Source organism: Opisthocomus hoazin, chromosome 2 (genome assembly GCF_030867145.1).
Source record: "Opisthocomus hoazin isolate bOpiHoa1 chromosome 2, bOpiHoa1.hap1, whole genome shotgun sequence".
Lineage (NCBI taxonomy): Eukaryota > Metazoa > Chordata > Aves > Opisthocomiformes > Opisthocomidae > Opisthocomus > Opisthocomus hoazin.
In genome coordinates this window covers 124,128,288-124,140,483 of record NC_134415.1, presented here as the reverse complement: position 1 = coordinate 124,140,483, position 12,196 = coordinate 124,128,288, and the positions used below count along the sequence as shown (strand labels likewise).

The following is a 12,196-nucleotide window of genomic DNA, read 5'->3' as shown; positions in this document are numbered from 1 at the left end:
GATAACTGGGGGGCTTCATGGAACTGATGTTTGGTGGTTCTGTCCTCATTCCAGTGTCGGGCAGGAAGCAGACCCTTCGAGGTTCTGAAGTCAGAATGTAGGGTAACATTCTATGTTGGAACTTCTGTTCTCAGTAGGTAACTTTGGCTTGGCTCGGGAGCCTTACCATGACTTGTGTGTCTAATGTGATTGTTTCCTAGGTTAACTTCTCAGCCTGCTGCTACGCTACCAAATGGACGTAGTTTATGTAAGTGTGTTACAGCGGACCCTTTTGTACCTACTTTTACATTTAACAATTTTACGTCACTGATTTTCAGTTGCATGTATTTTTGATAACTTTGCTGATTACTCTGATCATTTTGACCAGTAAAGTTACTGGTTTGGCTCAGTTTTCTGCTGTCAACATCTTGGATGCTCTCTGTGGACATGGGGAACATTCTTAGATGAAATTCCATTTCTCTTCTCAATTCAGACCTCTTGGCCATGATCTTGATGTTTTCCTTAATTCCCGAATTTAGTGTTGTGAACTGATTTTGGCCTTCCACTCCCAGCTGGTCTCTTTAATTTACTTACTCTCATTGCTCACTTAAAATTTGGCCTTCTGTGGTTCTTAACATTACTTAACTCTACTGTTGCTTTAGAGAGACCTGCCTTGTCTGCAGCTCCTGCTACCTTGAACAAATTTCCTATATGCTTCTGCAGTACAAACTTGCCATCTCATTGCATATCTTGGCTAAAACAACTTTGTTTTCATGTCCCTTTTTCGTCAATTCTGTCCCGTTCAGTTCTGTGTTGACTCGGTGTGTTAATCCATTAACCTTCTTTGGTATTTTTATTATTTATTGTGGTGCCTGAGGAACAATGAGGAGTAGGATCCCTTTTTGTCTGGCACTGTACAGAGCAGCTGATACTGATTTCACCAGCAAATCTATGTGTTGTATCTGACCCTTTCATACTCTATTTGAAAGAGACTAAGACTTGAAACAGTGGGTCAACTGTGCACTTTAGTATTGATGTTCACTTAAAAATGTTGAATGGGCATTTGAATGCCAAATTTTCATCATAAAATAAGATTAGCATATAACGAAACAAGCTTGAATCTGAAGAAATAGCTTGTAAAACAACTTTGATAGGCATATAAAAAGTGTATTTCTTCAGTGACTGTAAGGGTGCTTATACTGTGCTCCGTAACTTTTGGTTTATTGTCCTTGATAAGTATTCTCTTATTAATTCTTGTTTGTGAAAATGTTGTTTCCTGCATTTTGAAGTAGTAATACCAATTTCTCTTAGCTCTGAAAAGCCATCCCCTTCGAGGGGAAAAAAAGGGAGATGGGGACCATGCTTGCATAAACGGAGATATAGAAGTCAGAAAAAGTTGTCGGTCCAGGAAAAACAGATTTGAAACATTGAATCAGAGTTTATTGTTTGATCAGCTAGTAAACAGGTATGTGGGGATACTTCAGTTGTATTCACAAAGTGTCTTAATGATTTTTTTAAAAGTTAGAAAACCCTGTCTTCCAGTGCCGTCTGTGTGTTTTACTGTGGGAATGTATAAGCATTGAGGCAAGCTAGATGGTGGTTTGAGTTACAGGTGGGGTCCTGTGCTGTAACTGCCTGTGTTATCTATGCTCTAAATGCAAAGCAGCTTAACAGATTTTTCATCGAGGAGTAAGCTATTTTGTGTTTACACCTGGATAAATCTGTGTATGTTGGCGGTTATCGCAGAGTGGCTGACATGCTGTAAATCCACACCCTAGTTTGTTTCTTAGTAACCTGTTTATGTAGTGATACCCTAAATGTGATGTGAATTGGTGATTAGCAGCAATGCTTGGAAGCTTTCTAGATTTTACTTGTATGATTTTGATCATAAAATATCAGAAGTTTGTAGCGTTCTCTTTTTTTTTGTTTGTTTTTGTTTTTTACCATTTGTTAGTAATTCACATAGGGTGGGTGTCAATTTCTGACATTTACTGTGCAGACAACGTAGGTCAGAGAGGGAGGCACGGTCTGGTCTGAGCACAGGAATGGGAGCCAGAAATACTTTTCTTGAAATACTATTTCTGTGTGGCCTTGGGCAGGTCACTTAATATGTCTCAATTTTCCCACCTGTAAAACAGGTTTTAATAGTCACATCTGTGAGAGACTGCTTGCTCTAGTGCTTGGAAAATGATTTCAACATAAACATTTAATTGCCAAGTATGATCTTTGTTGTTAAATGTATTCTGTTGAATCTTTTATTAATCTAATTTTCTTTTTCAATTTACTCAGTAACTACTTGGTATCAGTTTACAAATTTATATTGAGTTACATTTATTTTTCTAGTTGCAGTTGAATCTCCCTCTCCTCATCAACAATAGGAAAAAGTCTACCATGAAGATTGTAATTTGATAAGATCATGGTACTGAAGTCTATATATGAACTTATACTGCTAACAGTGTGTCCCATAATCATTGGAAGTTTTTAAGAACAGGTTAGACAAATGTGTCAGGAATGATTTAGGTATCGTGTAGTTTGTTCTTGCCTGGCAGAGCAGGGGGACTTTTCTAGGTCCCCTCCAACCCTGTTTTCTTTGATAGTGAATGATAGCGTGGTTTTACTTGAAGTGGTTATGTCACACATCACGGATATTTTCGAAGAATTGTTTACAATTGAGACGGGCACTGATAATGAAATCTTGACTTTACTGACTTTTGTGACCAGAACTTTATGATTGACTTCTTTCTAGGCAGGATTTCACCCTTTAGATTTACTTCTAAACAGCTTGAAAGAATGGAAGCGAAAGTTTCTGCCTTCTTACAATTATTATACAATTATAATAGAATTTCAGTAATTGCCATAGAGAGCAGTAACTAGGTGTTCAGGACAGGTGGCCAAGCAGTTGATTTGGCCTGGTGAATACTCTATTGTTTTCTTCCTTAGCAATAATGTATCTTGACCAAGGTTATTCTTGTTTGGACAGCTGTTTACAAGTACTTCAGATACTGAAAATGTAGACTAATTAAATAGTCGATGAGAGACGGTAGAGTAGTGAGCTCAAATAAAGAATGATGAAATTCTAGGTGTTACTGATTTAACATGAAAAAAAAAATATCCTTTATATGTTAGTGTCTTTCTGAGGCCAGGGTAAGGAGCTGTAAAGTTTACGGGACGGAGGCATCGATTGCTTTCCCGGTATTATAGTTACATAGGTAAAAACCTTTACCTTCTTATTCTGTAAGCTTAATCTTAGATTATCTGAGACCTGATCCACCACAGAATCACAGAACGGTTTGGGTTGGAAGGGACATTAAAGATCACCTCATTCCACCCCCCCTGCCATGGGCAGGGACACCTTCCACTAGACCAGGTTGCTCAACATCTAAACAGTTACAAATTTATATGTTACAATTTACAATTTGAAAAAAAAATTAGGTGTTTTTTAAAACGCTACAGCCTAATTTGAACCTTGTATTTTAATAGCATCAGCATTTCTTCTTTTGTATACACTTTAGTTTATATTCTGTAGGTTCATCTTTCAGATTTCTTTATTATGGTTGTTCTTGTAATTAGTTGATATATTCAAGCAGCTATCCTAAAATTTTCGTATTTTAATTCATTTGTATGTTTAGTTGACTTGTAGACCTTGGAATAGCCATTACAGACCATAGAATTAGATTGTTGTAGAATTAGGTTGTTGGATGCTATGTGAAAAGTTCTGCATGTCTGCTATTGTAAGACTGATTTTTTTTTGTGTGTGTGTGTGTTAACAATTGCATATATTTTAGCACTGCTGAAGCTGTCCTACAGGAAATGGATAATATTAACATCAGGAGAAACAGGCGGTCTGGGGAAGTAGAACGGCTACGGATGTGGACAGACACAGAATTTGTAAGTGCAGAGTGTCTCAGATCTTGAATAAAAGTAGTATCGGGGGAAGCATTTGTCTGTAGCTCTGTCGAAAGGTTTTGGATCCTCTTCAGTGGATAACATGAAAAAAACTTGATAAACTCAATTTTGGAGCAGAACTCATGGATACATACTAAATCGTTTTCTTCATTGATGAATTGACTTCCCTGCTCTCCTGAGGTACTGTGGTGGTTCTCCTTTGCTTTGAAGCACTTTGGTAGTCTGAAAACAGGACCACAGACTGTCATCTGCCTTGTTCCCTAAAACCGCTTGACACTGGTGTTAACTGTGTATTAGATGAGCTAGGTACTGAGGGACTTTACCACCTGCTAAATGAGACTGCTTTTGTAGTCTGCCTGTGGAGGGCTGTGTTGGAAAAAGACTTGGGGGCTAGAAACTGTGTGGAATCTTACCTTCTGAGCTGTGGGCTAACACTGTGAATGACATGGGATGGTACTGATAGGAGCGCATGTGAATTTTATTCCAGGAAAACATGGATATGTATTCTCGAGTGAAAAGGAGGAGGAAACCACTGAGGAGGAATAGCTATGGGATTCAGAACCACCATGAAGTGTCCACAGAAGGGGAAGAAGAAGGTATGGGCTGTAAAGAATTCTAAGGGCTTGTCTGAGATACTTGTAAAACAAAGCTCTCCTCAGCTGTTGCTAGAAGATAACAATATATTGCACTAAAGAGAGTAATTTGGTTTGGGATCTGGATTTGGAGTTATTAAATAGACCAATTAACAAGACGATTGCAAATAAGTACACACCGAAGGATTCCTCGTCTTTAGAAGGAGGAGGAGTTTTAGGGATCCCTGCAAATAGTTTTCTTTAAACACAAGCAAGTTTATCTGAAAGTAGCAGAACAAACCCTAGTTTCTAAATGTTTATATACTACATTCCCTTACTCCTGTTTTCCATAACACCGAGTAATTGGAGCTTTCCTTATATTCCCTGTAACAATACTCTGGTGGAAGCCAGGATGTGGTGCGTGTAGTCTATGACTATACACGTGCTGACTGACTCGCTATTTCTCATATGCTGGATGGCAGTTACCAGAAAGAAGGTGTAATAGTCAGTTCTGCATCCTTCTGTGGGGAAGGTATTAATTAAAGTCTCTGTTTCCTATCCCTCCACTGAATTTTAGAAGGCTCGTAGACACACAAATGTATTTGAAGTTCTGCCTTCCTTTAAAAATTTGGATGAAACTGGCCGGTGGGTTCAAAAAGTATTGAGAAAGAAGGGATTATGGCTAGCTCTGACTCGATCAACAACATGCTTGGCTTCCTTAAGAAATCAGACTCAAAACTTCAGGGATCCATACAGGGTTCAGCATAGTGTGTCTCAATTTTGAGCTGAAACTGCTGTAGGAGGTATGGTCTGTCCCAGTTAATAAGAATGAAGTCTTAATTCTGAGATCCATAGGTGGAAATCCTGTTCATAGATGGACCTAGGTGGTACCTTTAGACATTATGTTTATTTGCTTTGTGTAAAAATTATATTGTGAATCATAAAGTCGTACTTATTTTCATGTTCTATCAAATATTTGATTTTTTTTCTGAGGCTCCTATGGGAAAAGACTGAGAAGAAAGGCATTATTCTTAATTTGAAGGATAATTATTGAAGGAAAAAGATAGTGGGTAGAAGTGGTATTTGAAGTACTTTACAATTAAAATTAATTTGACTACATTTATTTTTCTTTCTGTTGCTTTTCCAGAACCTTCTGTGGGAAACTAGAAGGAAGTTTGACAATGTGCTATAGATGTTTCTTGGTCTTCAAATTTCGAGTGATTTGCCAGTTAGTGTTAATTAATAGGAGGGGAATAATTCTCAGTGACCATTAAAATGTTAATTTTTAGGATGAAGATAGCTCTGGCATCAAGTAGAAGTAATTCTGAAAATATTTTCCTCCCCCAACAGAGTCTCAGGAAGAAGATGGAGACATGGAAGTAGAAGAGGCCGAGGGTGAAGAAAATGACCGGCCGTATAATCTCAGACAGAGAAAAACCGTTGAAAGATACCAGGCCCCTCCAATAGGTATGGAACTAGGCAATGCTGATGCGGTTCTGCTTTGCTGACCTCCAAGAATACCGTGGGTGTGGGAAGGGAAGAGTTGGATGACTGCTTCTCACCCCTGACAGAGTTCCCGTGCAGCATTAGTGACTTTCATCTTGCCTTTATTTTTGTTCACCATGTGAATATGACTGCTGAGGCACAATCTGTCGATTTGTTATTGGCTCAAGGTTGGAGGTGAACGGGGTTTAGATCAAGGAATAGTTGGCAGAAATTGAATTCAGGCAGCAATCTAGTAAGTCAGATAATTACATAGAAAGAATAGTTACTGTTATGCCTGATTCTCGAGTGGCAAGTCTAATTCATAACTGTAGATAAATTTCATAGCAGCAGTTACCATGTTCTGCCAAGATGAGAAATTTAGAATAGAGTAGTTCAGTTGGAAGGAACCTGCAGTGATCGTCTAGTCCAACTGCCTGACCACTTCAGGCTGACCGAAAGTTAAAGCGTGTTATTAAGGGCATTGTTCAAATGCCTCTTAAACACCGACAGGCTCGGGGCATCAACCATGTCTCTGCGAAGCCTGTGCCAGTGTTTGACCACCCTCTTGGTAAAGAAACGCTTCGTAGTGTCCAGTCTGAACCTTCCCTGGCACAACTTTGAACCATTTCGACACATCCTGTCACTGGATCCCAAGGAGAAGAGACCAGCACCTCGCTCTCCACTTCCCCTCCTTGGGAAGCTGTAGAGAGCAATGGGGTTGCCCTGCAGCCTCCTCTCCTCCAAACTAGGCAAGCCCAGAGTTCTCAGCCGCTCCTCACAGGACGTGCCCTCAGTGACCCATACAGGTTTCAGCGTAGTGTCGCTTGATTTTGAGCCTTTTAGTACTTCTGTTTGAAGTAATGTATGCTGTGCATGTTTGGGTTAGATTACAATGGTGTGTGTAGTGTGCTGCATCTTAAGGCCACTTGGAAATTAGGACTGTGCTAGTGGTTTATTTGTTACGAGAAATTTCAAGATGTCCCATATTACCAGCTGTGCAGAGGTTTCTGTATGGAATTTCAGGTCCTGCAAATAAAGTAAGATGCTAGTGCCCTGCATGAATTACATTTTGTTCCATAGTAGCCATAGCTGTGACGATTTGAGGAGGCTGAGGGTGGTATTCCCCCACCTATATCAAGCGAAGTATGGTGATAGTGAAATAAAATGTAAGAAGTTTGATTTCTCTCCACCCCCTCCCCCCAGTTCTTTTCTTTGTTTGATTTTTTGGAGAAACCAGTGATAACGTTATTGGTAAAGCAATAATCTAGCACTTCTGCACTGCATTTATATTAGTTTATTAATCTTTTGTAATTGATGTTGCAAACGTGTAACTTCTCTTACTCAGTGCCAGCTCATCAAAAAAAGAGGGAAAACACACTGTTTGATATTCACAGATCTCCTGCAAGAAGAAGCCATATCAGGTAAATGTCAGCCTTTTGGTATATATTTGTTTGCTTCCCCTCAGTACATTTCTATTAGCTTTTGATTTTCAAAACATTCTTGAGTGAGTCATACAGTTCCTTCACGCAAGTACGTGGGTCTTGAATTGTATCTTAGATTCAGACCCTGATCAGCATGCAAAAATTAACTTCATGGCAGTTCACAAAGCTTCTACTGGTCTTACAACGAACGGAATGGAAACAGGTGTGCTGCGAGTACTGGGAAGAGAGTTCCGCGTTGCACGCTGTTGCTTTCTCTGTAAGGGCATACATTTAGTGTTTAAATCCAGAGCAGCAGTGTAACAATTATCCCTGTTCTATTCTACAAAAATAAACATATCAAGGTAATGTTTTTGGTTTTCTTCCAGTTCAGATTTCGTGGAAGTAATACTAACAATTTAATGAAATATTTACTGAGCATGGTTTCTGACTCTTACCTTTTGTGTCAGAGAAGTCTGGAAGACACCAAGTTGTCTTGGAAACTGTCAGTTGGCTTTATCTAATCCAGTAGATGAGATCAGAGCTTAATACATTTCTAAAAAAATGAACTTGCTCAAAACTTCAAAAAGATAAATCTGTTCATGAACAGAATCCAGGTAAACAAGTGCTAGTCTCAGCTGAAATGCTTGTCGTCTTACTGCTCAATTTGATGACATAGTGAAAATATGAAAAGTAATAGCAGAATCGTATGATTCTACAGATAAGTTTATTTGTAATATAGATAAAAACATTTAGTTTGGGGTATTTTAAATAAAAAATAACATTTAAAAAAATAACAGTTAACTAACATTTTTTAGAAAAAATAATTTTTCTTTTTCCGTAAAGTGCATATGGCAATTTGTTGGGTAATGTCAGGACTTGTACTTGCTAGTGAGATTTAAAGAGTATAAAAGCTATTATCCCTTCAGTTTTAGCATGCTCATTGCTTCACTCTCATTTTATCCCTTCTTGTCAGGACACTGTCATAAAAATTCTTCCTAATTGTATGATACTCTCTTTGATATGTTTCTAAGTGTATCGAATTTTTGGTCATCAAACAGTAGAACTGATTGACCATGTTATCATTCTGTAAAAAACAGCTAGTCAGTGCATTGTGGTGTTCATACAAATGATGCAGCTCACTGTAGTCACTGAAAATACATTAAGTTTTACTAGTAGCCAACTTTTTTATGCCGAAAAAGTGCTGACTTTTTTCAAACTGGTATAAAACTAAACACCTTTTTGTACAGAGGATGTAATGTACATTCTCTAAATGTACATTCTCTGATATTTCTGAAATACTCAGTTTTCTGAAATACCATTATACCAAAATAAGAAATTGTTGATGCAGACTTTGAATAGTAGTTCTACTTAGATTCAGATCAGCAGTTAAATTACAGTACAGGTTTTTTGTGAAACTGTTCTGCTGTTCAAAATTAATGACCTCATAAAAAGAGACCATATGCCTTAGGAAGTATGGAATTTTTTCAGAGAATATGTATAGGGAAGCATGAAACTGAGTAAGGAGATCTGGATTACTCTGTTCTGTTGGAGGTGGCTGAAGGGATTGGAAACTTTCCTAAGTTGAGTTGCTGTCTGATGTACTGCAGTAGCTCAATGGTTGCACACTCGGTCACGCTGGCTGAGGTGGCATGGACAGGACCACATACCTTATGGGGATCTACGGTTTTAGTAATGCTGGTGTTGAAGTCGGATATCGCTGTGACAGTAAGAGATGTTGTTCCCCTCCCAGACTATTTTGATACTTAATAAAACTAAAACTTGCATGCCATCTTAAACCTGAACAGTACTGTACTTGCCATTTCAATTTTGGTTTTATAAAAAAAATGAAAACATGCTGTTCTGCTTTAAAAAGGACTATTTTGCCACTTCAACAGGAGAAAGAAGCATGCCATTCACAGCAGTGATACAGCCTCTTCAGATGAAGAACGTTTTGAAAGAAGAAAATCTAAAAGCGTGGCCAGAGCAAGAAATAGGTATCAAAACATCCTTCATCTTTAGGAGGGCTGGTTTTTTATTATTCAGCAGAAAACAAGCAGAACTATTCTATAATGTTCTGTCAGTTCTGCAAACATTTTTGATTCAACCTGTGATTACCTGCAGACACAGCGTAAGGAGATTGCTGGTTATATATTAACATAGATTTTGAAGTCTTATGAGTAGATAATTAACAATCATGATAAAAAGCTGGAAAGGTAAGAGTATCTATTTGATTCAGTTAGGTTATAAGACAAACAACTTCTGTTGGTTAAAATGCATTTTTATTCTTGGTGTTACTTGGTCCCAGGTAGTACTGGGCGTACAACTGAACTAGCTCTTACTCTGCTCTCTCCCTGTTGTGTAATAACATATACAGTCTACACACCCAACAGGTATTTTTTTGGCTTTAAGTTTTTTCACCAGTTATCTACAAGTGGAAGATCTACAAGGTGTATCAGTAAATAAACTTACTGCCACAGACACATTATTAGGAAAACTGAACAGAAAAAACTGTGTTTCCTCATCTTCATTTATCTGCCTCTTCCTGTCTGCCACACCATTCCTTTTTAAAACCTGAGGAATTCTAGAGATGTACGACTACCAAGTGTGATTCCAAGTGTAACCTGTCTTCCTCCCATTAACTGTGTATTTGACCTGACGTAATATCTGTGTAGGAGCTTACAGCTTCTTTGTATACACTAAGAAGCTGGAACAGGTGGATGTGAATCATGGCTGATCTGCCAGAAATGTTTTTATTACCTTTCTTTGGACTCTGATGAGCTATGGTGTTTAAAACTTGGTTTCCTTGTGCTGTTAATCCTTTTCTTACTGTGCTGAACTTATGCAGTTCACCACTGCCAGTGGAGAGTGTCCTGTTCTTTTGGTCAACATTATTTCTTCTGTATTTGATCAAAGTAGTATCTTCAGCCTAGTTCTTCCGATTGAAAGATGTATATGGAAGCATAAAATTATCTTTATATTTAAGGAACTTCCAGATATACAAGAATAATTACCACAGTAAAAAGGTTAGATTTGATTACCTTACAAATCCAGGAAGGTAATCTCTTTAGGTAGTAAAGGCATTTAATCTCTTGGTTCTTCCTGTTCCAGCAAAATGATCGAAGCAGAACAATATTTGGTGGTGTTTTGTTTTTTTTTTGTCTTGTTGTTGAACAGATGCCTGCCTTTAAACTTTAGAGCAGAAGACTTAGCTAGTGGAATCCTGCGAGAACGTGTGAAAGTTGGGGCAAGTTTGGCTGATGTAGATCCTATGCTTCTTGATAAATCGGTAGGTTTTGTTAAAACTTTGTATTTTCCTTCCCCCAATTATGCATAAGCAGAATTCATCACAGCCTCTCGTTAGATTTGAAGTAAATTCATAATAAACTCGCGGATCTCTTTTGATTCCCCCTCCCCCAGAGCTGTTGTCTATTTATTTCTTTGGGCTACAAAGCACTTGCTTGTGGCCTGTAGGTAATCAACAGGCTCCATACGTATTGTAAATAAGCCAAGATATCAGCTGCCTGATGATATTTCTTTGTTTACAGTCAGTTTGTGATTACTTGTAATAGTAGAAACTGGGGTATGGTGAGCAGTGCAGAAATCAGAGGTACTGACCACTCGGGTTGGTTAACTCGGTGCTAGCTATGGGGGTCTTGTGCCTATTCAAAAACAGCGATGCACATGAGCTTATGGTGCGTGTTGTGCAGAGGCTGCTGAATTATTACTAGGGCTGAACCAGTGTGTAGAAGTGCATGGAGTATATTCATGTTAACGCTGTTCTTGAGCTCGAAAATGCTCTCAGACTTAGGCTGGCTCTCTGTAGATGTCCAGGCATCCCTGGCACAGTTAACTTGCGAACCAGATAAACCTTACGCGGGCAGCCAAGAGTTGACTTTCTCAACCGTTTTTACACTTTCAAAATTCAGGGGACTTAGGATGATCAGTGCAATGTTGTTTGTAATTTGTTTTCAGAAATGTGATTTTATAAGTAAAGGTTCTTTTGTGGAAAACTGTTACAATATATGGTTTGTACGCTTTGTTTTTTTTCTAAGGTGCGTTTTGATAGCATAGGGGGATTGAGCCATCATATCCTTGCACTTAAGGAAATGGTAGTGTTTCCTCTTCTCTATCCAGAAATATTTGAAAAATTCAAAATTCAGCCACCAAGGTAGGTGCATTTACTCTTGTTGTATTTTTATTTTATTAAGCCCTAAAGAGTGCTTCACTTGAAAGCACATAGGGGATTGATTCTTTTGCTGAAGTGTTTACAGTTCAAGTAGACTTACATGTTTGCTACCCCAGTTGTCTATCAGAATGTAATAAGCGGAATGAAGAGTTACAAAAATCTAGTTTATTTTTCTTGTGGTACGAAGGTAAACTTTTTGATTTGGTCAAAGAAAGAATTCTCAAGTGTTCTTGCATTTTTTTTCATTATGTTATCAAAGATATTGCTAAATCAAGCTAAATGCTGATACTTCTTTTACAGAAGTAATCTCAATAACGTTATATTATGGTTTTAATGTTTATTAATTAGGCATCTTGGTGTGTGATTTAAATGGGTACACATACTCTAAGTAAACTGAAACATTTGGGGTATTTAAAGGAAATATGTCTCTCCAAAGAAGTAACAAAAACTGACTCAAGTATTACCTAAGATTTAATATTTGAGGAGGTATTTAGTGTAAAACAATCCTTTGGGAGCTTAATATGCCTTTGATTAATGTTCTTCACAAAGCAAAGTTTTACTGATTTGATAGCATAAAACAAACATAGATTTTGTGAAGTCATGGTGAATAATACTAGAACTTAGACTTTCTTCTCCAGGCTCCCTGT

The 12,196-nt window shown here is 38.0% G+C and overlaps 2 protein-coding genes across 5 annotated transcripts in view; one reads left to right on the top strand and one right to left on the bottom strand.

Moving 5' to 3' along the window:
* The window catches only part of UBXN2A (UBX domain protein 2A), a 342,165-nt gene that overhangs the window by 45,524 nt on the left and 284,445 nt on the right, over positions 1–12,196 (bottom strand). The gene's annotated exons all lie outside the window — the stretch shown is intronic.
* ATAD2B (ATPase family AAA domain containing 2B) overlaps positions 1–12,196 on the top strand; it is a 90,190-nt gene that overhangs the window by 17,716 nt on the left and 60,278 nt on the right. For all 4 annotated transcript variants that reach the window (XR_012763268.1, XR_012763269.1, XM_075414909.1 and 1 more), the window contains exons 3-11: positions 201–247; positions 1,291–1,444; positions 3,765–3,867; positions 4,373–4,481; positions 5,808–5,924; positions 7,288–7,363; positions 9,259–9,357; positions 10,538–10,649; positions 11,416–11,531. Coding sequence is in view for 2 of the 4 variants with exons in the window: in XM_075414909.1 (XP_075271024.1) it covers positions 201–247; positions 1,291–1,444; positions 3,765–3,867; positions 4,373–4,481; positions 5,808–5,924; positions 7,288–7,363; positions 9,259–9,357; positions 10,538–10,649; positions 11,416–11,531 (933 nt within the window). In the remaining 2 variants the exon portion in view is untranslated. The remainder of the gene's footprint in view (positions 1–200; positions 248–1,290; positions 1,445–3,764; positions 3,868–4,372; positions 4,482–5,807; positions 5,925–7,287; positions 7,364–9,258; positions 9,358–10,537; positions 10,650–11,415; positions 11,532–12,196) is intronic.